Genomic DNA, 27463 nt, shown 5'->3' on the forward strand with positions numbered 1-27463 from the left:
ATCTTGCAGCCTTCTGCTCTGAAGAATTTCTCCATCTTAAGCATGCTCTTTTGGAAGAGCATTACTGGTCCTTGTGTCCCATTAACTTCTCATCTCCACTTTTGTTTCTGGAGTAATGTAATAACAGCTCACTATTCTTTTTTGTTGTTGTTGTTGTTGGGCAGGAATTCGTTCCTGGAACATTAACATTCTGTCCTGTGACCTGAATCAGCAACTGCGACTCTTTGTAACCCGACACCTGGCTCAGTTTTCTTCAGAAGTCAAAGGTCAGTTTTTTGGTTTATCAGCTTTTAACTATTCTTTTGGGTTTGAAAAAAATACAGTATAAAGCTTATTGTGATTTAGAATGTCAAATTCAATTAGTGAGTTGTTTGCCTGGGATTCTGCAGACATGAATACTAAAGAAAAACCATCTTAAGGATCTGTTGGCTGCAAGGAATTGAACTTAAAATTATGTATCTAACTACTGAGAGTGAACTGAAACATAGGCTGTTTAAAAGTCTGTTGAGCTAGTAAATTACAGTTTGTCTGTCTTCTGTACCTTATTCAGGTGGCACAATTTAGTTTTACTATTTATTATCTATCTCTTCCTTTTGGGTTTTATAACGTACTTTTGTATGCACAAGATCTGTCACAAGTAGTGTGTAAGACTGGTCAAATGACTTTCTGAATCCCTTTTTTGAAGGCCTATATCCTGAGAAGAACAACGAATAAGAGTGTTACAAAAATGACGTTAACAGTTAGAAGGGTGTGCTTGCTTAGCCTGTGAAAAGCTTGAACTCTGGTTAGGCAGTTATAATACTTTTATATAATGTATGTTAAAGTTACTATAGTAAGCACAGATGACACTTTGCAAAATCTTTTTTATATAAGACTGTATTATAGCTCACTGTATGTTTTACTTTTGATAAAGCTTCTGAATGTATTTTCCAGTTGGGGAAGCTGTTCTCCTAGTAGATAGCTGTGAAAGAAGGTACTTGGACTCTTCTCAAATGTGCCACTGACTGAGAGGTCTCTAACTTTCCTGTGACTTCTTAACATGGGGATAGAAAGTCTCTCTCCTTCCAAAGCAGTGTGTGTATACGCACACTTACGGGATTAAACCACTGTGTATGAAACATCAGTTGAAACACTCAGCAGAAGATCTGTCTAAATTTGAAGCAACTATAACAGTCTATGGTACAAATAGACTAAGCACTAACGAGTCCCCATGAGCATAATATTTGCTATCTAAATCTCCCCTCTTTCAGTTTAAACCCATTACCCCTCATCCTATCCCTACCCCCCTGATCAAGAGTCCTTCCCCCCTTTCCTGTAGCCCCTTTAAGTCCTGGGAGGCCGCTCTAAGGTCTCCCCAGAGCCTTCTCTTCTCCAGCTGAACCCCCCCAACTCTCTCAGCCTGTCCTCACAGGGGAGGTGCTCCAGCCCCCCGAGCATCTTCGTGGCCTCCTCTGGCCCCGCTTGAGCAGGTCCATGTCCTTCTGATGTTGGTGCCCCCAGAGCTGGACCCAGCACTGCAGGGGGGTCTCACAAGAGTGGAGCAGAGGGGAGAATCCCCCCCCTCTCCTTGCTGCCCACACTGCTCTGGATGCAGCCCAGCACACGGTTGGCTTTCTCAGCTGCCAGCACACGTTGCTGGCTCACAGGCAGTTTTCCACCCACCAACACCCCCAAGTCCTTCTCCTTGGGGCTGCTCTCCAGCCACTCCTCGCCCAGGCTGGATTTGTGCTGGGGATTGTCCCAACCCATGGGCAGGAGCTTGCTCTTGGCCTTGTTGAACTCTATGAGATTTGCAAGTCCCCCCTCTCCAGCCTGTCCAGGTCCCTCAGGATGGATCCTTCCCTCAGTGTGTGACCGCACCACACAGCTCGGTGTCGGTGAGAAATGTGCTGAGGGTGCCTCGATCCCACTGTCCATGTCCCCAACAAAGATGTTAAACAGTGCCGCTCCCAACCCCTGAGGACGCCGCTTGTCACTGCTCTCCACTTGAACATCGAGCCATTGACCGCAACTCTGAGTGCCACCATCCAGCCAATTCCTGATCCACTGAGTGCTCCATCCATCAAATCCACATGTCTCCAGTTTAGAGACAAGGATGTCATGTGGGACAGTGTCAAATGCTTTGCACAAGTCCAGGTGGATGACGTCAGTTGCTCTTCCCTTGTCCACCAGTGCTGTAATCCTATCGTAGAAGGCCACCAGATTTTTCAGGCACGATTTGCCTTTAGTGAAGCCATGTTGGCTGTTGCCAGTCACCTCCTTATTTTCCACGTGCCCTAACATAGTTTCGAGGAGAATCTGCGCCCTGATCTTGCCAGGCACAGAGGTGAGACTGACTGGCCTGTGGTTCCCCAAGTCTTCTTTATTTCCCTTTTTTTTAAAATGGGGGTTATGTTTCCTCGTTTCCAGTCAGCAGGAACTTTGCTGGACTGCCACGACTTCTCAATATGGTGGATAGTGGCTTAGCCACTTCATCTGCCAGTTCCCTCGTGACCCGCAGATGCATCTTGTCAGGTCCCGTGGGCTTGTGCACCTTCAGGTTCGTTAAATGTTCTTGAACCTGATCTTCTCCTACAGTGGGCAGTTCTTCATTCTCCCAGTTCCCGCCTTTACCTTCTGTGACTTGGGTGGTGTGGCTGGAGCCCCTGACGGTGAAGACTGAGGCAAAAACGTCATTGAGTACCTCAGCCTTCTCCATATTCTAGGTGACCAAGTCTCCCTTTTCCTTCCAGAGAGGGCCTACATTTTCCCTAGACATCCTTTTTCACCAGTGTACCTGTAGAAGATTTTTTTGTTGCCCTTGATGTACCTGGCCAGATTTAATTCTGTCAGGGCTTTGGCCTTCCTAACCTGGTCCCTGGCTGCTCAGACAGTTTCTCTGTATTCACCCCAGGCTACCTGTCCTCGCTTCCACCTTCTGTAGGCTTCCTTTTTATGTCTGAGCTTGCCCAGGAGCTCCTTGTTCATCCCTGCAGCCTCTTGTTGTTCTTACTCGACTTTGTCTTTGTTGAGATGCGTTGCTCCTGAGCTTGGAGGAGGTGATCCTTGAATATCAACCAGCTTTCTTGGGCCCCTCTTCCCTCCAGGGCTTTATTTCTGCCAAGCAGATCCCTGAAGAGGCCAAAGTCTGCTCTCCTGAAGTCCTGGGTAGCGAGCTTGCTGCACGCCCTCCTCTCTGCCCTCGGGATCTTGAACTCCACCATTTCATGGTCACTGCAGCCAAGGCTGCCCTCAAGCTTCATGCTCCCCACCAGCCCCTCCTTGTTGGTAAGAACAAGGTCCAGCGTAGCACTCTCCTCCCTTATGTTGAAGAATAGTCTATATATGGCTTCTTAAGGTGCTGCAATTCAAGATTAGGTTTTGTTTATGCAGGTGTAGCATTTGCAGTGTAAGACGCTTCCCAGATACTGTTATCTCTTCAAAAGCGATATGCCAAATAAGCTATTTTCTATCAAATTTAGTAAACTAGTCTGAGGGAGGCTGCTCTTCTCCTGTACGCTGTGAAAGTAACTCCTGGCATGAATCCCTAACCCTAAGTTTTTAGTCTGTTTAGAGATGATAAGGAACAAATGAGTCTCAAATGTGGTACAAGCGAGAGGAGAAAAGCTAAGGACAGAGCTGATAATGGTGGTCAAACAAGTGATGCTTAATGCACGTTATGACAGTTGATTTGTTGTTGGCATTTTTCGTGTGGGTTTTGAGTTTCTTTTTTTCTATGCTAACTTGCTGGCTGTTTTCTGAGTATCATGAACAACCCCACCCAGGGGTAGTCCTGGGCGGCAGCAGCAGAACAGAAAAAGGTAGGAGCAATTATGGAGGACCTTGCATGACAAACTTGGTATGTGTTGTGGACAGTCTGGAAGCTAGTAAATGGTCTGAAGGAGGGAGAGGGTGATGTGATGAGAAGAATGAACAGAAGTATCAAACCAATTCAAGGTAAAATACTGAAAGCCCCACATGCACTTTTGCAGAGTTGTCAACTGCCACTGGCTACCATAGTAGTTTAAGATCATGTACAGTATCTCCTTGTGCTGGATGTTAATAGTTCTTTACAGCCGAGAGGGACAGTCTTTTTCCAATAAAAGTTGATGTGGTGTAAGGTGAAATGCTCAAAGAATTACTTCTCAGCACAAGAGAAGTATGCTTTCTGGTATCTGTTGGTTTTGATGTTCAGAGAAAATGGCTTCTTTTTATGAAAACAGTGCTCTCTACATGAATATTAGCAGCTGCTTTCAGTCTGACTAGGGATAGCTCAACAGCCATCCGAGCAATCTTTCCTCTCGAGTCATACTTTGTGTTAGTCTTTAGAAAACTTTTTGTAAATAACTACTGACATAATTGAAAGTCAAGCAATTAAGAACAACATTCAGGTTGAATTTGATGGAACAAATGCTTGAAATAATGAAACATTTATGAGATACTTTTTTGCCTCTGTAAAAGGATTATCAGAAATACTAAACACTTTCAAGTATTAGCTTGCATGTTTCTTTGCAAACTTAATGCTTTATGCTGAAAGCCAGCAGGATTTGTGTAACAGTAATAGCTAGCTGCCTTGCAGGCAGATGGCGGTCAGGCTCCGAAGCCTTTCATGCGCGTGCTTCACATCCTACCGGTGCCTTTGGTTTACATTTGATGTCAACAGAGGATACAGATATATCTGCCACAGCCCCTGAGGATGTAGCAAAGTTGCATTACAGTTCCTGAAGGCAACTGTCTTTTTGGATGAGTATTCCTAGAATGCTGTGAACTCAAACTAGGAGAAAAATAATCTGGTTTTACTCCTTCTCTAGAACTTATGGGCAGCTACAAAGAGGACGGAGGGTTTCCCTTCACAAGGGACAATGAGTGCAAGTTGCATTGGGAGAGGTTTTAACTCAGGGTAAGAAAGAAATTTTTTTACTGTGAGAACAATCAATCACAGGAACAACCTCCACAGGGACATGGCAGAGTCCCCATCACTGAAGGTTTTCCAGATGTGATGGGACAGGGGGCTATGTTCCTCTTCCCATGAAAAGTTGGACCAGATGATCTTCTGAGGTCCCTTCCAACCCAGGCTGTTCTGTGCTTCTATGAATTCAACTTTGCAACAGTTAAAGAACAAGGAGTTTTACTAGTGGCACAGACAGTGTTAAGTTACAAACTTGATAAGAAGCAAAGGCAAATGCACGAGTCCGCTATGCCCATCTTAGTCTCAAAGTCTGCATTTGATCCTTCTTTTACAGTAACCAATATCTCAAAGGTTAATGTTTTTACTTATACAAGTGACTCATCTTCTTCATGGAACTTGGAATAGTTTTGTGTGTCAGCTTGTGCCATATACTTTTTTCCACTACACTGCTTTCAGTGATCAATCTCAAGTGCATGACAGTAAAAAAAGCTGTCATGTTTATTCAAATTAAAGTTCCCAGATAGTGCAGATGATGTGTTTGTGTGTTCAAGCAAAAGCTGCTCTAGACAAGAAGCAAAAGACCAATTGCTTGTAAAAATTATATTACAGTGAAAGTGTATGTTCCCACAGTTGTGGCTCTTGCTAGAGAGACTTCTGTAACATAGATCATCCAGTGATGGATTCTGTTCAGCTCTTGGCTGTTAGTAAATGTCCTAAATCTGCATGTTTAGGTAGTAAAAAAGTCAGTGGTTAACCTTATTTTTTTTCTCACAGATGCAATAATGATTCTTTGGACTTCTAGATGTGATTTCTAGTCCTCAAGCAATTAACTTTCCTGTACCATTTGTCTGCCAACATACTTCTGACCAGAGAAATGTAAAAGCAAGCACCTGTCAGCTTCTGTGCTTCTCCCTTATGTGCTTGAGGGCTGTATTTGCTCTCATAGTAACCATGCTGAGCGTGACCTCAAAGATCCTGTGAATTGCTGTCTCCCAAAATACAGTTTCCCATGCTGTAAGTGCAGCCCATGTTTCTTGTTGCTACATGTGGCTGCAGCAAGCCCAAGCATTGCTCTTTTCAGATTACTTCTGTCACAATCAGCTTCAGATTTTTCTCCAAGATAACTGAAGAATATCTCTGTGGAACTTGCAAGCACCACCAGGATCCACCAGTTAGACATACTTTAATCAGTTACTTGTGCGTTCTGTAAGAATGCTGTATGTCGGGGTACGTAGTTGTACTGGTTCAAGCAAAAGGTATGCCCAGCACAGCGACAAAAAATGGATGCGTGGGCAAGAGTGTAAGATGAGCACATGAAATACTCCCTCCTAGCTCACATCTCTTTCCAGCTCACAGAGAGAGGTATGTTTTCTGTGTGTTTAGTAACACTCAGCCCTCTTGAACTTTTACAAAGTATTTCAGCTATTCCCTACTAGAAGTAAAAAATCTGGCAAGGAGTAGAACAGTTCAGTGACATGTTACAGGAAGAAATCTGCAACCTCTTATTTCCTTGGATTCTCATTGCTATCTGGTCTTATTTTGATGTGCCTTCCTACACTGGACAATTCCTGTCCGATCTAGTTGTGTTACAGGTTTGGCATATTTGCCTCCTCATTATTTCTCCATATTGAAGAGGTCTGGCTTACCTAACGGTTCCTTATAGGGAAGTTATTCCATACCTTTCATCTTTCTTGTTTTATTAATGTCTTCCAAATCTACATCTTTGAGATGCTGGGATCAGAAGTGTGCGGTGTTCAAAGTGGGGTAGGGCTATGTATTTACACAGTATCACAAGAGTTTTTTTCTTCTTTTCCTGATTTCTAACATACCCACTTTTGGACTGCTGCTGAGCAGTGAGCTGACTGTTGAATAGAACTATCATAACCTCAAGACCTCTCCCCACTGGTTCTAGCTCTAGTTAGCAGTGGTTAGTGTCATTTCATGTGTGATTTATACTGCTAAATGAAATGACAGAGAAACTCAGCACTGTGAAGTCTCCCTCAGTAGTTCATCCCCAGCCATGCGGATAGCTCGGTGTTGTCCATAGGCCTTGCCATCAGTCTGCTTTCCTTCTTCTCAGGTTGTTTATGAATATGGTGAGCAGCACGAGTCCTGGTGTAGGCTTATATGATGTGCCCTATGAAATAATAATCCCACTATATCAATACAACCTTTGAGATTTTGACAAGCTTATTTGGTTTTTATTAAGAAGTAAGGTCATATTTTCTGTAATGCCATGCTGATTGGCATTCATTTTGTATTCTATTTGAATCTTTACTGCTGATGGGTTTTCCAGTCTTCTAAGACTTAAATGCCAGAGCACTGGAGCTCAGACTGGAAGCTGAGAGCTTCTTAGTCAGTCTCTTAGATCTTGTACAGAAATTATCTGTTTATACAGACTTAGTCTGATTGTTGCAATCTCCCACCAGCATTACTGTTACAATAGAAATAATTTAATTGTCTCTAAAATATATTCTTCATTTCTTCCAAATATAGAACAGAAATACGTACTGAATATTTCTGGCTCTATTTGAACTGCAGAGCTAAGTTTTAAAACGAGAGAGCACAACAGCAAGAACTTGTAAGATCATATATATAACTTTATTTCAAAATGCGCCTTTTACAATCTTTAACAGACATTTTTAATGCTAAGAGAGCTCCTCTGGAAACTACACATCTTTAGAGTTCCCCTTGACGATAATATTGGGCTGCATTTTATGCATTTGAAGCCAGCATGTTGAACCTTCTTTGGTAGGCCAGTTCAGGAAGTTACCAGGATTAATCTTTGTTTTCCTTTTGTGTATTTTAAAATGTTCTTTTGTTCATAAGGTACACATTATGGTTCTCACTGTGATACCCAGAAGGCTACTTGGTGAAGAAAAGAAACCAGAGCTGCAATAAGCTATTTTGCACTTCAGCTAAGAAGAGATTAATTTAACATCATTTTCTTGCTTTCATGCTGTTCTGCCCAAATGTTGATTACTGACTGAAAGGGCAAACGGTGCTTTTCTCACTCCAAAATTCATGTAAGCATTAAACTGACCTTCTGCAACTGACATTTCTGTGCATATTTGTTATACATTTGAAACTGCTGAGGCTTTGGTAAAATCATATAGGATCTACTCAAGTGAAGCATTATTCCTATGAAAAACAATTTTTTGTAGATGCTCTGGTTCTGTTAAGCTCCTCTACTGAATAGTAAGGTGAAAAGTCTGTTCAGCTCTTTAAAAGCAAATAAGATCAAAGGAAATGCCTTATTGAATCAGCCCAATATTCTGCCTCCAGAAGTAGCAACAAGAGATGCAGTTCGGGGAAGCACGTGAGCGTAACTGCTTTTGGCTGCCCTTTTTCCCCCTCGCAGGTCCCTCACTATGCATAATGCTTGGATTAGGGACGTTGAACGGCACACCACAAGAAGCTCCTTTTATTAAAAGTTGTTTAATCCCTTTTGAATTTACAAATGCTGTCTGCCTCCATAGTCATGTGTAGCAGTTCCTGAAATGCACTAGCTGCTGTCTAAAGAAGAAATTCCTCTTCTGTTTTAAGTTGATTTAGCTTTACTGAGTGCTCCCTAGCTTCTACTGTTTTAGGATTTGGTGAATAATGACACGATCTACCAGCTTGGATTATTTTTTTTTTTTAATTTTTAATTACCTCCTTTCTAAAGTGAAGAGTTCTGGACTTTTAAGACTCTTATGATAAAGCCACTGTTCAAACCTCTTAATAATTTTGATTATCTAAGCTAAACCTGAATTGATAGACACAACACTTTGTGTTATCTTCATAAGCAGCAACAGCATGCAGTGCTATCCTAGAGCATCTCTTACCCTCATAAAGATAATAAAGATAATTCTAAAGAAGGGAATAAACACATCACCTTTGAACAAGGTCCATCACATAAGAACTTTAGCAAAATACTGGATTCCCTATTTTAATGAATACTCAGTGTTACTGCCTGTCTATAATCATGGACCCTATTTATGATATGGCACTTATGTGACTTCTTGTAGTACTTGAAAATAAATATGAGATTTCCAGGTCTCATCCTCAGCTGTTGTTCATGAGTGACATCACCACAAAATAAACCCTCCTGCTTTCACTCCAGACTTCAGCATCCTCTGGAATCTGACTGGCTTCCATTAAATTTGGCTGAGGTCTGTGCAGTACCGGCCCAGGCTGGGGCAGCTGGGGCCTCCTCCTGGAAGGCTGAAGTGGCTGTTGGCATCTTTTATGACCTTGGTGAACACCCAGCTCCATTGTTCTGACAACTCAGGCATTTCAAGGGTTGCAGGCACTGTTTTTAGCACCTTACATAAGATTTTTTTTCTCAGCAGACACCTGCCATCTTTCTGTGTGTAACCCATTTTAATTCTATTTTTTGCCTAGAATAGCGTTTTCTTTTCTTTCATTGGCTGTTTGGTCTTATTCTCTTATCTCTACTTTTTTGATAAGCTGTTTACGTTTTTTTTTAAATAAGAAGTGTTCAAAAGCTCTGAGTGAGCCAGTTAACAAAAAAAAAAGAAAGAAGCGGCATGTGTTTCCACTCAATGCCAGCAGAAAAACAACACAAGCTGTTGAAGACTCCATTTTCTCCATCTTATAAAATTAGCAGCTTTCAGTCACTGGATAACAGTTTATGAAGGATCTGTATGATGCGGAACAGTTCTTTAAACATTGCTCCTATAACTCGTGTTGTCCATCACAGTAGTTGCACATGGAATAACTGGGGGGGGGAGGGCTGGTGTTTGTGGGTTTGTTTTGGAGTTTTTGTCTTCCTTTTTTTAGTGTTGTAGTGACATTTCTTTGACTTGACAAAGGCAGCATTCTCTTGGTGGCCATGTGCAGTGTAAGCACGGCAGCTGCAACGACAGAGCGACCTTCTAAATAAAACTAGTTCTAATACACGCTTCTTTTGGAGTCTTCATGTTGTTCTATGTTTAGCAGAGGTGTTGAAACTAGAGATACTTATTATAAGCTAATGCAAGCTTTGGGTGACTTATTTTTTACAAACGTTGGTGGGATTCTAGCATCAGTCGTATCCAGAGACTGGTAACAAAAGCCTTGTTAATGTATATTAAGTGTGTCATTATTTCACTGTGGCTCTGTACGCTTTTCTCCTCTAGTGTCCCTGGCTTCAGTGGCTTAGAGTAGGCTTTTCCAGTCCTTGTCAACTGGAACTTGCTAAGACAAACAAGATGAGCAAAGGGGAAGGAGGATTAAGTAGGAAAATAATCTTTAACATGTGACAGTATCAACAGCTGTGTATAATTTTCTGACAGATTTCTTGGTCTGTTTTCCTCTACTGTGCTATGAAGGCAGTTCCCCAACTCTCTTCCTTTGCTGTTAAAGAATCCCCAGTATTGTCGTGGGCTTGAGGAGGGTGTCTCTGAGCACCTGCGCTCAATTCCTGTTTACCTGAGCGTTGCACTTAAGCAGTTGGAGGTAAGTGGCCTCCTCCTGGGGCTGAGGACCTGGGGCTGAGCCAGCTGCGCCGCTGCTGTGCTCACGCTCGTGGATACATCTAGAAAGGTTTGGCTGGCCGCTTCTGCAGCGCTTTGCGTGGTGGCTTCATGAAGTGGAAAGTCTCTTCACTTGCAGCCAGTAAATGTGCACTGTCTCATGGCTCCGGCGTAGAGGAGGGCAACTGGCAGCACTGGTGTGCCAGAAGCAACAGAAACGGCCACGCTGTGGCACCAGCTTCGGCAGCGGTGCAGGAGGTGCTGGCACAGCACGCTGAAGAGGGGGCAGGATAATGCTGCTCCTGGTGCTCTGCTGCGTCCAGATTGGGCGGGGCAGCTGGACAGAGCTCCCCTGGCAAGATCTTGCCTAGGATCTCAGCTGCTATTTCAGGAAATAAATTCTTCCACTAGATGCAGATTCAGAAGAGTGAAAAACTGTGTGGAAGGAGCCTGTTAATCCTATTTTGCCATGGATTAATTGTTGTCATGTGTTACTGTAATTTTAATGCCATAATTCCTACCTCCTTACAAAACAGATGTCCCTCAGTCTGACTGGCTCTGTTCCAGGATTTTGTCTTGCCCTATTAACCATGGCATTGCTAGAACACAGGCCTTTGTCCTCCTCCTGTAAGAACTTAAAATTGCAGACTGGAGGCACTGTTTTCCTTTCCTGATCAGGTGTTGCTTCTTTCCTGGGGAATCTGAGATGACAGTCTATTTGATACTGAGAAATTATAATAGACTTTGTGATAGAAAATCATCAATCCTGAAGTGGCGTAACAGGGATTGTTAAGTGTCTAGAGGCATCTTTCTTTTGAAGTACCAATTTGTTTTCACTATTCTGTCTAATGGAATGCCTTACTGCTTGATTTGGAAACTTTAGAGGATTGTGTGCAAAAGCAATCAGCTTTTCCTGATTTCTTGCTAGGGTGAATGTGCTACTGCAGAGGATTCACACCAGATCCCTATTCCATCTGTAATTTTTTTACTTTTTGCTTTATCCTGCTGGTCTGGATGAGCAGTAACGGAACAAATGAGTCAATTCCAAAGTTTCAGCTTTGGAAAACTAAGAGCACCGCAAAGAAAATAAATTCACTGCCTGAACACATTTTCCTATTTTTATTTTAAACCAAGCAAATGTTTTAACTGTGGTTTGTGTTTGGTTTTTGGGGGGTATTTTGGTTTTTTGTGTTGTACGGACTTTTTAAGGTGAGGTGTTTTTTATTTGAATGCATCAGGTTGCAAGCAGTTTGCTATAAACCATGGGTAATTAGATTCAGTGGTTAATTACCTATGGTTAAAACTGTGCCTCACTTCTAGGATTAATTTGTTTGTGCTTTCCAGACACTATATTGCATTCTGCCTGTATCTACTAGGTCTGAGTTTTCGTCTAGAAGAAATCTTACTACCTGCAGCTGTCTTCTCACCTCATAATGCATTCTGTTGTATAAAATAGACTAATTTGGGGTGTTTCGACCTCAAACAATGCTTGTAACTGTGTTAGAATCTTTTCAGTTTTAGAATCTTAGAATCTGCCTTTCAAAAATTAAAACCCTAGACCAAAAGAGAAATCCAAAAATCTCTAGTAGTGTCTGTAATGACCACATTATTGATCACTCTATTACTCTAAATTAACAGCCTGCAACATCCACAGCTACCTCTCTAAGCTGAGTTGAGCTCATGTGCACTGTTCTCAGCTGTGAAGTTACTGGTTTCTAAAAAGTAACCAACATTGCACAGGTATGGTGTAAATTCCTTGCTCTGATCAATGATTTTGGTACCAATCATGAGTTTCAGTTAACAATTAGTGTATTTTCTTGCAGGTAATTGATTCCTTGAAAACAACAGTTATATGAGATTCCCCTAGAAATATCTTGAGCAAATATCTGCTCATCAGCTGTCCCTCATTTAAAACTGATTTTAACCTTCCCAATGTAAGCTAACATCCTTCTAGAATATGGAACTATTTTCTTTCTTTCTGCCTGACAATACAAATGCATCAGACCTGTCCTTGGCTGCCTGAATAGGCTTCCCCACAGAGCCCTGAGTCATAGTCCAGATCTTGATTCTTGCTTCAGGATGGTCCATGGCTTGAGTTCAGGGATAGGATGGCTCCTAAAATTGTAGCGTATAGGTTGTAATAAAAAACTTCCTAGGGAGCAGGAGGGTGCTGCATGCATGAAGATGACACATGCAGATGTGGTTTCTTGGAGGCTACATTTGGTAATGTAAGAGTTCCTACAGAGTCCCGCAATCACCACACGCTCATTTTTTGTTTTGTATGTAAGCATGCTTCTCTGAGCTGCTGTCTCTTAGTGGAGTACTACAGGCATACGTGTTCATTAAAGGGAAGTGTTCAGCACAAGCAAAGATTCCTGCTGTCTTGGGGGGGAAATGGTAGAGGATGAGCCATCAGCCGTAGGTGTTATATGTGGGACTCATTTGCTGCAGAGAGGCTGTAGGATATCACTGCTGTGACAGCAGTGCCTACACAATACCAGTAACTGTTGTGCTCCACCCCTCTCCTTTCTTTGGGCATCACTTAGGACCGGTGTGCATGGGAAGCCTAGGAGCAAAACTGTCAGTACAATACTAGCGGTCGAATTCCTGATGCAGGCGTACTTATTTGAGAGTAAGTCTTCACAAACCAGATTGTGTCGATATAGTTATTTAACTAGAAGTAAACTGATACAGTTATCTTTTACTCAAAATTAGTTCTTATACAAAACACAGACACACAGACAAAAATATTGCTCGGTGAGGTTTTTACTTTGTTTTCTGCGTTATATCTCCATAGATAACTAACTTTCCAATTTTGCGAGTTTCTCAGATCAAAGCTCCTGGAGTTGAAATCATGCAGTCATGAATTCACTGGTAGATTTTCTAAAGTTAAAACTTGCCCTACTAAATTATTGCTCTTGCTTCTAAAACCAGACGTTGTGGTTAAATGTTGTTGACAGTTCATGGAATTTAAATTCTTGAAGCGTACAGGGAGGCAAAGAGGGAATTTGGGTTTGTAATTTTTGGAGTAACTGGGTTTGTCCTGGAACGGTCTTTTGAATCCTTCAAGGATAGTGGAGGTAGTGAGTGCATTGTGCTGAACCAGTTCTGCTGTACTATCTTTCATATATAAAGATTTGACATGTCAGGATCTGTTTGAATGGACCTTGAGAGAAGATTAACCCTTTAATTTGATAGAAAAGTATTGTGGTTTAAGCCCAGCCAGCAACTAAGCACAAAGTGGCTGCTTGCTCACTCTTCCTTCCCTGCCCTGGTGGGATGGGGAGAAGAATTAGGAAAAAAAAGGTAAAACCTTGTGGGTTGAGATAAGGACAGTTTAATAGGACAACACAAGGAGAGGAGAAGTACTAATACTACTAATAAAAGAATGTATAAAGCAAGTGATGCACGATGCAGTGCTCACCACCCGGAACCCGATGCTCAGCCTGTTCCAGAGCTGCAATCCCTCCTCCCCCCGGCCAGCTCCCCCAGTTATACTGGGCATGATGTCATATGGCATTGAATACCGTGTGGCTAGTTCGGGTTAGCTGTCCTGGCTGTCCCCCTCCCAGCTTCATCTGAAAATTAACTCTAGCCCTGCTGAACCCAGGACAAAAGGGAAAATAATCCTGTGATTGTTGGGGAAGGGTTCAACCTTTTTCAGGACACAGAGCAGAAGAAGCATATTTTGTTGTTTTTTCTTTAGTACTTTGTGCCCTGGTAGATGTGGGTGTTTTCTTGTTTGTTTTCTTTTTAAAAGAAGTACTACTAAGTGTACACTGGCCTGTCCTTGAGGTAGTGAATAACTCAATGATCTTGATTTCTCAGTCCTTTGTTAAATGGATTTGGTGGAATGCATTTTGAATCCATTTAAAACAGTGGTTTTTTCCCCCAGTGATATTGGTCTTTATCTGTAGAACTTTCTAAGACAGACAAGCTGCATGAGACTTACATTTCTCATGGTTAAAAAAAAGATAGGAAAAAATCCCTAAACAACAGAATAGGACAAGGCCATATTTTTTTCAGATTACCTGTTCTCAGTAGTTTTACTCATATTTTTGTAAAATGAGGCCAGTTCTGGATTTTGTCTGCCTTCATTTTGGCAGTATCTATTCTGGAAACTGGTTATGGCTATTCACAATGTTACTTTGCTTTCAGGCAGGTGAATGGTCTGGCCATTAGGCGTGACCTAATCCTACCTCTTTGCCTCTCAAATTTTATTGAGTACTAATGATTCTGCAGGAGACAGTCTGACTCCTATAAAGAAAATTCTCCTGGGATTGCTGTTCTAAAGATGGAATTTGCTTGCATTTTTATTCCTATTTCATGAAGATGAATAATTCAAAGAGGTTATTGATTTTTTTTTTTTTAATTTTTTTCCTCCCCTCCATTTGTTTTTCATCTCTGGTTTCATCTGAGCTACATACTTGCAAGACAGCATGTGCTGCAGTGCTGATCTCATCCTACAGGAGGGCATAAACCCAGGAGGGAATAGTGCCTAAAATGGATGTCCTTTTCGATCGATGTCTAAAGAACATTTGCTTATTTTGCATCTTTTTTTCTGTTTCTTGACTAGTAGGTCTTATAAGCAGCAAATGGCTGGTAACTGTAATATCCCAAACATACACACAATTTACTAGCACTAGTTTGGAGGGACTAACATTTTATCTCTTTAAATTTAAAATATGCCTGGAAGAACAGTTCCTGTTCTGTAATCATAGCATATGGTTATTTCTTGTGGTATCATTGCATGTAGTAGCAACTAGATCCTATGGCTCTTAGTTTTTCTTCGAATTTTTTGCTTGTCTTCAGAATTAGATTCATTGTGAGAGGAGCCTCCATACAGTGCCAGTTAAATCTGCGTTAACCTGACAGGTTATGGGTTCTGCAGCTTCAAGGAACAGGGCAGAGCTGTTTTGCATTGCTTACAGAAAAATGCCTGCATCTCAACATCTCGGTTTCCAATTCCAAATACCGTACTGAGGAGAAAAATGAGCAAGACCAGTATGGGTTAATAAAGACCATACCTTTTTTTTTTAAGCAAGTCATCTACAGTCTTTGACACGGTCACATGAGCATGGCAGTACATTCAGAGTATTGTCAACTTTCTCTGAATGTATTTTGTCTTGGAAGTTTTACCTGTGCCACTGCCAATTCTAAATCCTACTCTACCCTCTCCCCAGCCTTCCTTCTGGTTTGTCTGCCAGGCTTAGCTCCCCGCCTTCCCTTTGCATCTCTTCACAGTTGCCACTGATGCTTGTTGCCTGTCTCCTGGGATCCTGCTGTGATTTGTCAGACTGTCCTACAGCTGTTCCCTCTAAAAGCAGCATGGCATCTGTTACCTGGATAATGAGCAGGGCAGCTGGTGAACTGGCGCCTCTGGACTGACACGCTCCTTCAAAAGGATGTTAGCAGCCTTCTTGCCTCTGTTCAGGCCTTGGAGACAGAGTTAAAACAGCAAGTTCCCAGGAATCTGACCCTTCTCAGGGCAGCTGGTGCCTTTTACAAGAGATTACTGGCCAGTTCAGAGGAAGAATGTGATCTGGGGCAGTTAAACATGTCTGGAAGAAAAAGAACCCTCTGCAGGAATCACAGAATTGTCTAGGTTGGAAAAGACCTTGAAGATCATCCAGTCCAACCATCAGCCCAACATTAACAGTTCCCAACTACACCAGATCCCTCAGCGCTAAGTCAACCCTACTCATGAACACCTCCAGTGATGGGGACTCCACCACCTCCCTGGGCAGCCCATTCCAACGCTTAACAACCTGTTCTGTAAAGAAATGCTTCCTAATATCCAGTCTAAACCTTCCCTGGCACAACTTGAGGCCATTACCTCTTGTTCTGTCGCTTATTACTTGGTTCAAGAGACTCATCCCCCCCTCTCTGCACCCTCCTTTCAGGGAGTTGTAGAGGGCGATGAGGTCTCCCCTCAGCCTCCTCTTCTCCAGACTAAACCCCCCCAGTTCCCTCAGCCGCTCCCCATCAGACCTGTGCTCCAGACCCTGCACCAGCTTCGTTGCCCTTCTCTGGACACGCTCGAGTAATTCAAAGTCCTTTTTGGAGTGAGGGGCCCAAAACTGAACACAGTGATCGAGGTGCGGCCTCACCAGTGCCGAGTACAGGGGTAAGATCCCTTCCCTGTCCCTGCTGGCCACGCTATTGCTGATGCAAGCCAGGGTGCCATTGGCCTTCTTGGCCACCTGGGCACACTGCTGGCTCATGTTCAGCCGGCTGTCAATCAACACCCCCAGGTCCCCCTCTGACTGGCAGCTCTCCAGCCACTCTTCCCCAAGCCTGTAGCGCTGCTGGGGGTTGTTGTGACCAAAGTGCAGCACCCGGCATTTGGCCTTATTGAAACTCCTACAGTTGGCCTTAGCCCATCGCTCCAGCTTGTCCACTGTCCAGATCCCTCTGCAGAGCCTCCCAACCCTCGAGCAGATCAACACTCCCACCCAACTTGATGTCATCTGCAAATTTACTGAGGGTGCACTCGATCCCCTCGTCTAGATCATCAATAAAGATGTTAAACAGGAGTGGCCCCAAAACCGAGCCCTGGGGGACACCACTCGTGACCGGCCGCCAACCGGATTTAACTCTGTTCACCACAAGAGCAATCTTGCACCACGTTTGACTCTTACAGCTTCTCTCACATTGTCTTGGTTGCATTTCTTTCTTACTTTCAGCACTAGACCTGGCTTGTACCTTCTCCTTCATTCTGTATTTCTGTTGGGACACATGGAAAGCTTTGCTGTGTCTCTGGCTGGAGCAGTCCTGTGGGTGCTAATCAGGCACTAATGCTGGCAAAGGCTGCTGAGAAGTAAAGCCAACCTGAACACCGTGTCGAAGGCATGGGTTTCTCTTCAGGTAGACATATGCTGCTTACTGGAAACACTTTAGAAGTCTTTCCTTGAACTCAGTGTTAGCGTTACTAGGAAGACATGAGGGTTTGATCCTGGTCCCTCCTTCCTGTCTGCTGCATTAAGCCACCCTTGTGGGTGCCAAGGAGTCAGGCTGCACTCATGCAGGGGACACGCTGCTGTTCTTACCGTGCCCCAGTATTTGCCTCAATCCCTCTTTTCGTGTTTCTTCTGGTCTTTTAGTACTGCTCATGTTTGCTCCAGTTTCGCAGCCTTGATTTATAAACCTCTTTATCCTTTCCGCCGAGAGTTCTAGACAGGTCATCTTCTGTCATTTTCCCTAATGCGTTTGAGTTGCTGAGTTAAATTAGGATCACCATTTTTAAAACCTTATTTTCTGGGACAAGAGAGACCAGAGTGTTGCCACAGAAAACTCACAGGGTTCATGAATTTGTTTAAAGTAGGAACTGGAAAAGAGGCTGTAACAGGTGCTTACAGTCTCTCTGAACCTGCATTAGGGATGCTATTAACACAAAAGTTAAATCTTAGTTGGTGAAGAAAATTATAAAGAACTAAATGGAATGGATGACTTGGGCTATCCACCTATAAACTTGTCAAATACCACAGCAAGTTTAGAGAAGCTAAATCTCAATAGCTTAGATAATCACTTCTTAGGCCCTGAAGTATCAGAAAGATTATTCTCAAATTCAGGAAGAGAAGCCTAAATATGTAACTATATTGGACCTGCAAAGCAGCTGAAATAATAAAATACTTAAGGGATAAAGGTTACTTGAAATAGAAGTATACAAACAACTAACGAGGTGTCACTTAATTTCAGAAATGGTTATTTAAAAATTAAGGAAACTTGACAAAAGCAGGAAACAAATCTTTAGTCAGAATTTAAGCAACCATACAGAATAAATGTCTGTAAATAAGGAAGGAGATAGGAAGTAGAGAAGACTCATTAAAGAGCTCCACAGAAAGATGCAGAAGTATTCAGCAAAAACAAGTATCCTTTAAAAACATCCTACTAAGGCCTGTAGAAGAGTAAAAATTGCTGTACCTAGACAGGTATGAGGATAGCCAGGAGGATTTTAGAAGTGATCTGCAAAGACTTGAACAAGTAATTGGTTCTTTTGGTTTACTGAAAGCAGATAGCCTGTGAAAGTGAGTAACTGGATAGTCAAAGAAAAAAAAATCTTCCAAGAGGATGGATGCAAACAAATCCTTGTGCTTCTCTGCAGTCTTCTCTGTACAGCATGCTGTGGTGATAGCCTGCTACCTCTTCTCTTGTAATTACTTTGACAGTCTTGTGTAATGAGATCCCACAAGCCTGGGATGCAGACTAACAGAGAAGTTAGTTCTGTGCATTGAGAACTGTATGCTTTTCGTGCAGAAGTGCAGAGAAATGAATACCTGTCCTTCCTAATAAAAGCATAGAACTCAATATCAGGGCTATGGCTGGGTCAGGCCATGGTTATTCTTTGTCCCAACACTCTTCAGAAGCGAGTATACTGTTCATTAGAATCTCCGTTCTCATTAAAGCCTTTGGCCTATAGTTGTGAAGAAAATCAAATGTATTTGAGCATAAGACAGTGGGCAGCGCAGAGCTCTTGTTCAGAGAAGCACGACCTCTTTAGACTCAACTCACATGGTAAACCCTATTCGGTATTAAGCTTTATCTGTAGTTCTTGGAGGTCTCATATTTCATAAAGACACGCAGCCTTCACTTATATAAAAATGTTGTAATCATCATGGTAGAGAAAAGCATGGAGACATGACCCTGGCTGCACCCTAAAATTTGAAAATAACAGAAAAACATTTGAAGAAGTTGCTTCTGTTATGTAGGCCTGGGGCAATAGCCAGTCTGCGGCTTCTTAATGTTTATGATCCAGAACATTCCTGTCAGTATGATGTTCACTCAGGTGTGCAGTGATGAAATAAGTATTCGCATTGTTAACAGTTTAATTCCAGATTTAATTCCATATCCTAGTCAGAAGGGAACAACATCTAACATCCCAGGAAGCTCTGAGGCCTTTTCAAAGCGCCGTGGAGAGGGAACAGAATTCCTCAGCCAAAAGACAGGGTCTTTGTTTCAAACCATAGTGGTTCAGTGACTGTTGCCTGTTTGACCAATTGGAGAAGAATTTATTTTGTTAGCATAAGTGGGAAAACCTCCCTTGTCTCTTCTCTAATTCAGTGGTTGAAATAAATCTGTCCTTGCATCAGAGGATAATAGTGCCTTTAAATATCAATGTTTGAGTGGCCCTTGGAACTGAACATCAGTGAGCCTTACCTCAGTACTGGTAAGAGCACTGTTTTTCTTTTGGGTTTGTTGGTTTTGGTTTTGTTGTGGTGTGGGTTTTTTTGTTAGTTTGCAGATGGGTGTCGGGGACTAGTTTGTTGTTGGTTTTGGTGTTTGTTTCTCTCTCTTTATTTTTGAATCCTAAGCCTCTGTTCTGTGGTCTTGGTGCCTGTTCTGTGATATGCCACAACTGTCAGGTGAATCTCCTGATTTCCTGGAGGACTGAAGAAACTGAAATGTTCTTGATCGTAGCTCTGTAGGTCTTCCTGGCTTTAGAATGTAGGAAGTGGAAGCTAGAAGCTCAGTGCCTGCTCTTTAGGAACTGGAAGAGACTTGAAGCTCAGTAAGTGCTTTCCTTATTGGTGCCCCCTTCCTTCTGCTTTTGACAGCTATTTTTAGGCTTTTTGCTAAATGGTCATTGGTTGTTTTCTTGAAAAGCTAAAAAGAGGTTATCTGCAACTGTTACCTGATCGCATGAAGGCCGGAGGGCTGCCTCAAAGAAGTGCTGTGCAGGAGGCTTTTTAGGCCAGTTAAGTAACTAGTTTATGGTAAAGGCAGCAGCTCTTTCAAGAACCTCCTCAGCTTTGAGTTAAGTGTCTTGCTGGTCAAGCAGTACATGTATGACAAAGAACTGTGCTTTGTGAAAACCACCATAGCTCATAAGTAATTTTTCTTTGTAAAAAACATTTGCAGACTACAAAAAAAGATGCTGCTGGGGCCTGAACACATAACCAAGAATGGAAAGTGACAGGTAGAGACAGTAGATACATCAACCTTCAGTTATGAATTTCATAGAGATAACTATTTCTGATGTAAATTCTCAATAGCAATTGGAAGACACCAAATTTTTATGACACATACAGAGATTTTTGAGGCAAAAGAGAGATAAGAGCATGATATGATATTGTTGAAACTATATAGTGTCCTTATAAAACAAGATCATGGATGGAACATAGCAAATTGTCCTGTTTACTTTATATATTCAAAAGGTTTTAATACAGTTAAGGACATCAGACTAGTTCATTCTTAAAAGTGTACTTGCATGACTGTTAACAGGAAGGGATTTTGAAATTATTACTAGTATCAGTAAATGTCCTGTTTAGACAGTTATGTCAAATCTTATTTTGCTGCTTGAAATAAAATATGCTATGTCAATTTACAAAACTCAGTACAGAAGGAGATCTTGCTGTCCCAAGTATCCTGCTAGAGGCTGAATTCGGTCATCGCTGTAATGGGCATAGGAAAGGAAAAGGATGCGGAGTTGTGTGTTGCTGTATGAAGTGTCCCCGTGTGTCTGCCCTTCCCGCTTGTGGCAGCGGGGAGCTGTGATCCTGAAGTGCTCTGAAAAATCTACTAATGGCAATGCAATTTCCAACCTAGGCTGGTTCTAGACCAAGGTTATCCAACCTCCTCCCTCCCTTCCTGCACCAGTTGCAGTGCTCTCTGGGGTGTCATAGACATGTGTCTGTGTTGTAGGGTTATTAGGAAAGACCTGAAAAACTGTAGGCTGGATTAAATTATCCTGTAGGCCAGGTCCAGCCTGCAAGCTGCCACCTGGGCAGTTCTTACACTGAAGTGGGTGGTGTTAACTCAGCTACTAAGAAGCCTAGTTTATATGCAGCAGTAGTAGCAAATGCATCCTCTTGTTTTGTCCTCAGCACTGCTGCAAAGCAGCACCTTTCAGGTAATATCCTTTGCTCACCTTGTACATCCTTAAGCTGAAAAAGGGGACGGCATGTTTGTTTTGCAGTCATGCTGCATCCCTACACATTAACTTTGCTCTTTACTTCTGACTCCCTGTTCGCTTTGACTGTGCAGATCTCTCTGGCTTGTGTTATACTGGTTATAGTGGGATGACAAAGACAATAGGTGGTTATAATGGTCTCCTCTGTTTGTAAGAATGTCTGTTGTGGTGCACAGGGGATGAGCAAATGAGTCTGAAGTGATGATGAGCAGAGGAGGCTGGGAGCATAGACAACAAAGGTAATATATTCAAGTTTGGGGGATAGGAGGGTGCAAATATAGCCTGTGTGCATATGCAAAAAAAAAAAAAAAAAGCCATCAGGGTGGAGCCAGCCCACCTCTGTCTTGTGCAGGGGTGGTAGTGTACAGACAGTACACTACAATAGATTTCCTCTTCTGTGATTTCATGGAAATCGGTAAGCTTTTGCTAACTGGTGGCTAAAACGTTTTCTAAAGCTAGATTGGATATGCTGTTCCACAGTTATATTAAGGATCAACATAAATGTCTTCAGGATACCAAGGGAAAAAACCTGGAACATGAGACACTTTTTAAAAGGACTCAGAACGACCTGGGGACCGCTAAGATTAGTGTTATACTTGTGTTCTCAGTGAATAGATGGACCCTGGCAGATGTCACCCTGATGCTCTTCTTTATCATGGTGAGGGAGGTTCTTGTCAGCATCACTGTCACGAGCAACATGCCCTGGATCTGTGTGGGGCCTGTGCTGTTCGACGTGTTCGTGAATGATTCGTAGTGCCAGTGCTGAAATAACAGAGCTGGCTGCTGATTTGAAGTTATTGATGTTACTACATCAAGGGCTGGCTCTAAAGAGTAGCAGCAGTGCTTAGCTACAGTCAAAAAGCAAATCGAATATTAGGAATTAGAACAGTAGAAAACACTGTAGAAAACATCATTACGCCCTTATGTTGGTGTATAGTGCTCTGAATTCTTGAATGTGTTGTGCAGTTCTGGTCCCTCTCCCTCTTTCCCTGTCTCAGAAAGAATATTGTAACATCAGAAAAGTGATAGGGATGATCAAAAAGGTTTCACTACAAGAGGAGAGTTAAAAAACAACCAACCAAATAAAAAAACCCAAACCTAGCAGTTCTCACCTTATAGAAAAGGCTGTGGAAGAGCAATGTGACAGATATGAGAATATAAATGCTCTAGTGAAGATTAATGTGAAATGATTTTTTTTTCCTTCATAACCTAAGAATTAGGGAATATCAAATAAAATCACTAAGCAGAAGTTACAAACCAAACATACAAGAGGAAGTAATCTTTACACTTGATGCATCACTAAACAATTGCCACAGTTCAAAAGCATACATAGCTTCAGAAGGCAGTAGAGAAGCTCATGAAATTTCTACATAAAGATGTGGAAACAACCTTTCTTGGTGAGTGAGGGCATCTGCCTGGAGCTGAGAGGTATGATTGGAGGTGTATCAGTCTGTCATGTATTTTATGCTCTTTCCCTAGCTGTCCGCTCGTGGCTGTGGGCTAGATAGGCTCATGGCTTGACGCAGTGTTCCCATCCTAAAGTTCTTAAGGATTAAGGGTCATGAGAAGGCTTTTGAGGCCAAACTTGATCAGATGAGGGAGTAGAGATGCACAGGTATGCTATGGAATTGGCTTTTCTGCATCTTCTCCACTCTTTACAGGCAGGAATAAAGAATACAAGGAGGTGTGGTGGGCTGTATTCTGGCTGCTGTACCACCAGTTTTAATTAAAACTATCAAACCAAATTGACTGAAATGATTGATCATTACCTTACAACTAACAGAACTAGTTATAACAGCAGCGTGAAAGAGCCTGGGACCAGCAAGCCAGCTTGCTTCTGCTCTTTGAGGCAAACATGTCATAGAATTGAAACTTGGAATTCTTCCGTCCCATGTGATTGACTGTGGGGAGCTGAGCCTTTCTGCAGCCAAAGGTGGGACACTCCCAGTCTGATCTATGCAGTGATTTACTTTTCCACATCTCTCTGACAGTTTGTTTCACAGTCCTGGCTACTGTCAGAATCAATAAATTCCATGATGACAAGGCTTTGCTGAAGTTGCAGGCAGTGCTTGGTAGATCCTGAACTGAATGTTAAGATCCTCCTGTCAGTGGGTGGCTGTAGCTGTTCAACCGTGGCCACTTCTTCAGCATCTGTAGAACTGTTCTTTGCTGTAGTCCCAGCATGCACATAAATCCAGAGGAGCTTTTACCTTTAGGCAGTCTTTGTAGTTTCTAGTAGACTCAGTCCATTAGTTCCTGAATTAAACAAATGTAAACCCATAGATTCTCATTCCGTATTATGTAGTACACATTTCAAAGAAAAACTTCATTTTCCACCAAAACAGAAAAAGGGTCAGTCTTAGTTAATATTGGCTCTCTGCTCTTTCAAACAAGACAGCAGGAATGTGTACTCCTTTTCAGAAAGGAACCAGGCTTTTTCATCCTAAAAAGCTGGCTTCAGACTGAACCCTCATTTTCTTTCCAAAGATTAAACCCTTTTAAGTATCCCCACTGAGAATCGGACTTGCAAGTGCTGACTGTTACCTGTGTGTGTTTGTACTGGTGACCAGAACCGGCTGCCCCTCGGGGTCACTGGAAGGCCAGCATGCCTTGCTGCAGACCTTTCCAAGAACATTCCCACGCTTTGTCCCAGGATTTAACAATCCAAAAGCATCTATTAAAAAGAAGTGCTTGATCGCTTCCTGGCAGTTGCTGCTGTATTCCTGTGGCAGGGAGGTGATGCTGTGCTGATGATTCTGGTGCCTGGAAGAGATCGGTGTCCCTTACCATCTGCTAGTTGTCTGATTTGACTGTCAAGTGAGTGGTTGGGTGTGGTTCTGCAGAACTGCGCCCTGCAGAGAGTTTTGTGTTGGAGGTGAAAGCAGAATCCAGAAGGCTCTGTTCTCTCCCCTGCTCCCCGTGGCGGCTCCAGCCCAGGGGAGTGATTCCCAGCACCGCTCTAGACTAACAGGCATCATCGAGTCGCTGGTGTGACTGCCCGTGTTGGGCCTGTCGAGCAGAGGACTGGGATGTGACAGATGTAATGGAGCGGTTCAGCAGCTCCCATAGCATGGAACTATGTTTTTCAATAGTTAGTCACTTGAGAATTTTTTAACCTTTGGTCCTTTTAAATAGGGTGTTAAGATGAGGCTGTGGTGTTACCTGTTTGAAACATACAGAAATCTGATGTTTGATTCCACTGCATGTATTTTTCCTGATGTTCACAGAATTTGCCACTGATTGGCCTCATCTGAAAGCTACAGAAGAGAAGGTTCTAATTTTTTTTTAAACTAATCAAAATCCTGTCATCTTTTTATTCCTGGGCATTGCGTTGTCTCTGACAGCCCTTGGAAGATCACCGAGAGGGAGACTTGCTGTCGGACAGGCAGGACGTCTCCACCTTTCACAGTTAGTTCTGGAATCTAAAAGTAAGCCGGGATCTTGTGTAAGGCAAGCAGGGCCCCGGCAGTGGTTTCAGTGCTTGCTGTGAAAAAATGTCACTGTTGGCAGCCAGGGGGTATCTGTGTATTCAACGTTGGGCTGAGGCCTCAGCCCAACAGAGCAGGAGCACGGCAGCTTCTCTGTCGAGTGCTATGGGGGTCACTTGAGCCGGACACTGACACTGGTTGTGAAATGAGTTGCAAGGTTCTTAGAAAATTATTTAAACCTTTGTCTGGAGACAGTGCTGGAGAAGGGTCCCCGGGGGTCTGGCTGCCGCTGCTCCTGCCTCGCTCGCTCGGGTTCTGTTGCCTGTCGGGGGGATCCGAGCTGACCCCCGACACAGACACGGGGGACGTGGGCCCGGCCCCAGGCCCCCGCCGAGCTGCGGGCCCCGTGCCGGCTCTCCCCGGGGCTTGGCTTTACCCGCAGGACCTGCCCCGCCTTGCAGCCAGCCCCGAGGCTCCGGTCTGAGAGTCACCTCAACCGAAGCCCCCCGCAGGTGGACGGGTGAGGAGCAGCCTGGCTGGCGGGCGCGGGAGGATGTTCCGATCGCCGCGGCGGCTCCGCGTCTGCGGGAGCCCGTTCCCGAGTGGGCGGCAGCCGGTCCCGCAGTCCCGCCGCTCGGGGCGGGGGCCGGGCCGCGGACGGAGCCTGCGGCGCGGAGCGGGTTAAGCCGGGCCTGCGCGCTGGGGGGGCCGGGGGCGGCTCCTCCCCCCCTGCCGTGACTCCGCAGCCGCAGCCCGGGCTGCGCCGCTGCATCCGCGGCGCTCGGGGCTCCCGGTGCTCCCGGTGCCGGCCGGCGCTCCACGGGCCGTCCGCCCCGGACAGGACGATGGTACGTGCGCGGCGGGAGCGGGCGGGGAGCGAGCGGCCCCGGTGCCGCGGGGGGTGGGCGCAGGACGGGCGGCCGGTACCGGCCGGGTCCTGGTGCCGGTGCCGTCGGTTGCCCCCAGGAAGGCCGGGCGGCCGCGGCTGTAAATCCCGGTACCGGGCAAGCCCAGCCCAGGCCCTCTCCGCCTGTCTCGGGGGCGGTTGCTGGGTCGGCGCTGCCCTTGCAGGGGGGCCCTGAGGAAATCTTTGCGGAGCGGGCTGCAGCGGGTGCGCGTTTCTTTCCCGGGAACTGGATCCTGTGGGAGCGGGGCGGGGGCGAGGGGAGAGGACCAGTGACAGGAGGGAGAGGTGGCTGCGGACGGAGCTTGGCTTTTCTTGATCTGAGGACCTCGCCCCTTCTCAGCTGCTCGTGTCCCGAGTGTAGGAACAGCGGCGGAATTCCCGAGCTGCTCAGCTGTTCACTGCGCTAGTGTAGTGGCTCAGACACGGAAGGATGTATGAAGATGGGTCTGGAGAAGAATCTGGAGAAGACATTCTGCCCGTCAGGGACTTCAGGAGCCCTGCAGCGTTATGGTTTAGCCCTGAAAATGGTGTGCCACGGGAGAAGGGCGGAGGTGGCATAAGGCATCTCACAGATGCTCCCTTTGGGCAGGGCTTGGCCAAAGCCAGTATTAATGCCTGTATCACTGCTCAGCTCCCACTAATGCCAGTCAGGAGGGGGGAGGGCTGTTAAGGTGGCCTGTCATGCTGCTGATTAGATGGAAGAGAGATACAGGGCCCCTTTTGCAATTTCTCTTTCCTCTGGTGCTGCACACCCACACATGAGTAGTCTTGAAGTAGCTGAAGTCTGGCTTCGAGCTGCTCAACACTACATTCTTCCACTACAGGAAGCCAAAAAGCATCCAAATGTGCCCAGTTAGTGGGGGAGGAAAAAGGGAAGGTTCTTGTAACATGTGAGTGATGCAGCCTTTCTAGGGCAGCAGAGGAGAGGAGATGTGGCTAGGCTTGGAGCTGGTTTTCATCCTAGTAGGCTCCAGGGAGGGATTTTGTCCTTTAGAAACGAGAACAGCAAAGTGCTTTCTTTTTCCTAGCAGTGGTCCTTTGTCATCCCTTACCCTGCTGCGTTTCCCATGTAGCACAGAGGTACAAGGGGCCATCTTCCCCCTTTATGATCAGCTCTCCTGCATCACCAGTGGAACCGTGTGGCGCTGACACCTTTGCAGCCCACAGACAAGTGGGGATCTATTTTCATAGGGTATCTTTGGCATCCTTTAGTGTTGCCACCAGCAGACATCTTAGAAGTGTTAAATCATCTGTACACTAATGCTAAAATGTGTTGAAGTGTTTCAGAATAGGGCCTTTTATCTCCTGGATCCAGAGCTGGAGGAGCTGGAGCAGGGTTTGGCACGTTGCACAGACTGTGGTACATGACCAGGAATATCTGTCAGATGCTGCTGTTTTGGGTGAGAGGGAGGAGGAGAGGCAAAACCTCATTGACCAGGAAGGGAGCAATGAAAAGAAGTCAGTAGTGATGCCAACAAAAGCTTTCATAATAGAGAAAGAAGAGAGGGGGCTGAGAGTGATCAGAGTGGGACTGTCGGTGATGTAGGGAGTGGAAAAAGGAGGGAGTTGTACACGTTTATCAGACAGTGAGCTGGGAGGGGAGGAGCGTGGCTGCTGCACACTCGCACACGCAGGAACACACGCGCACACACACACTGCGGCAAATTCTGCAGCTGGTGCCTGCTGGCTTATGACTGCAGAAAAAACAAGCTCCGGTTTAAACTCTCTGATCTCAGAGACGAGGCTGTTTCTATTCCAAGTAGCTCTGGTTCCACTGTGAGCAGCCCTGCAGGCTGGGCACCGTTCCAGCATGGCAGGGATTCCTCTTTCTTCTGATGGGGAGGGGGCCTTTGGCTGTACAAGGTCAGTACC

The 27463-nt window shown here is 44.4% G+C and overlaps 1 protein-coding gene across 2 annotated transcripts in view; it reads left to right on the forward strand.

The window, feature by feature from the left end:
- Nucleotides 1-27463, forward strand: part of MAP1A (microtubule associated protein 1A) — a 65365-nt gene that overhangs the window by 4787 nt on the left and 33115 nt on the right. Inside the window, exon 2 of one of the 2 annotated variants that reach the window (XM_074880809.1) lies at nt 165-266. In XM_074880809.1, coding sequence (XP_074736910.1) covers nt 165-266 — 102 coding nt within the window. Of the gene's footprint in view, nt 1-164; nt 267-25423; nt 25533-27463 lie in introns of those variants that run through there. The other variant, XM_074880811.1, reaches the window with a different exon arrangement.

This window comes from Strix uralensis, chromosome 11 (genome assembly GCF_047716275.1).
Source record: "Strix uralensis isolate ZFMK-TIS-50842 chromosome 11, bStrUra1, whole genome shotgun sequence".
NCBI classification, from domain to species: Eukaryota; Metazoa; Chordata; class Aves; order Strigiformes; family Strigidae; genus Strix; species Strix uralensis.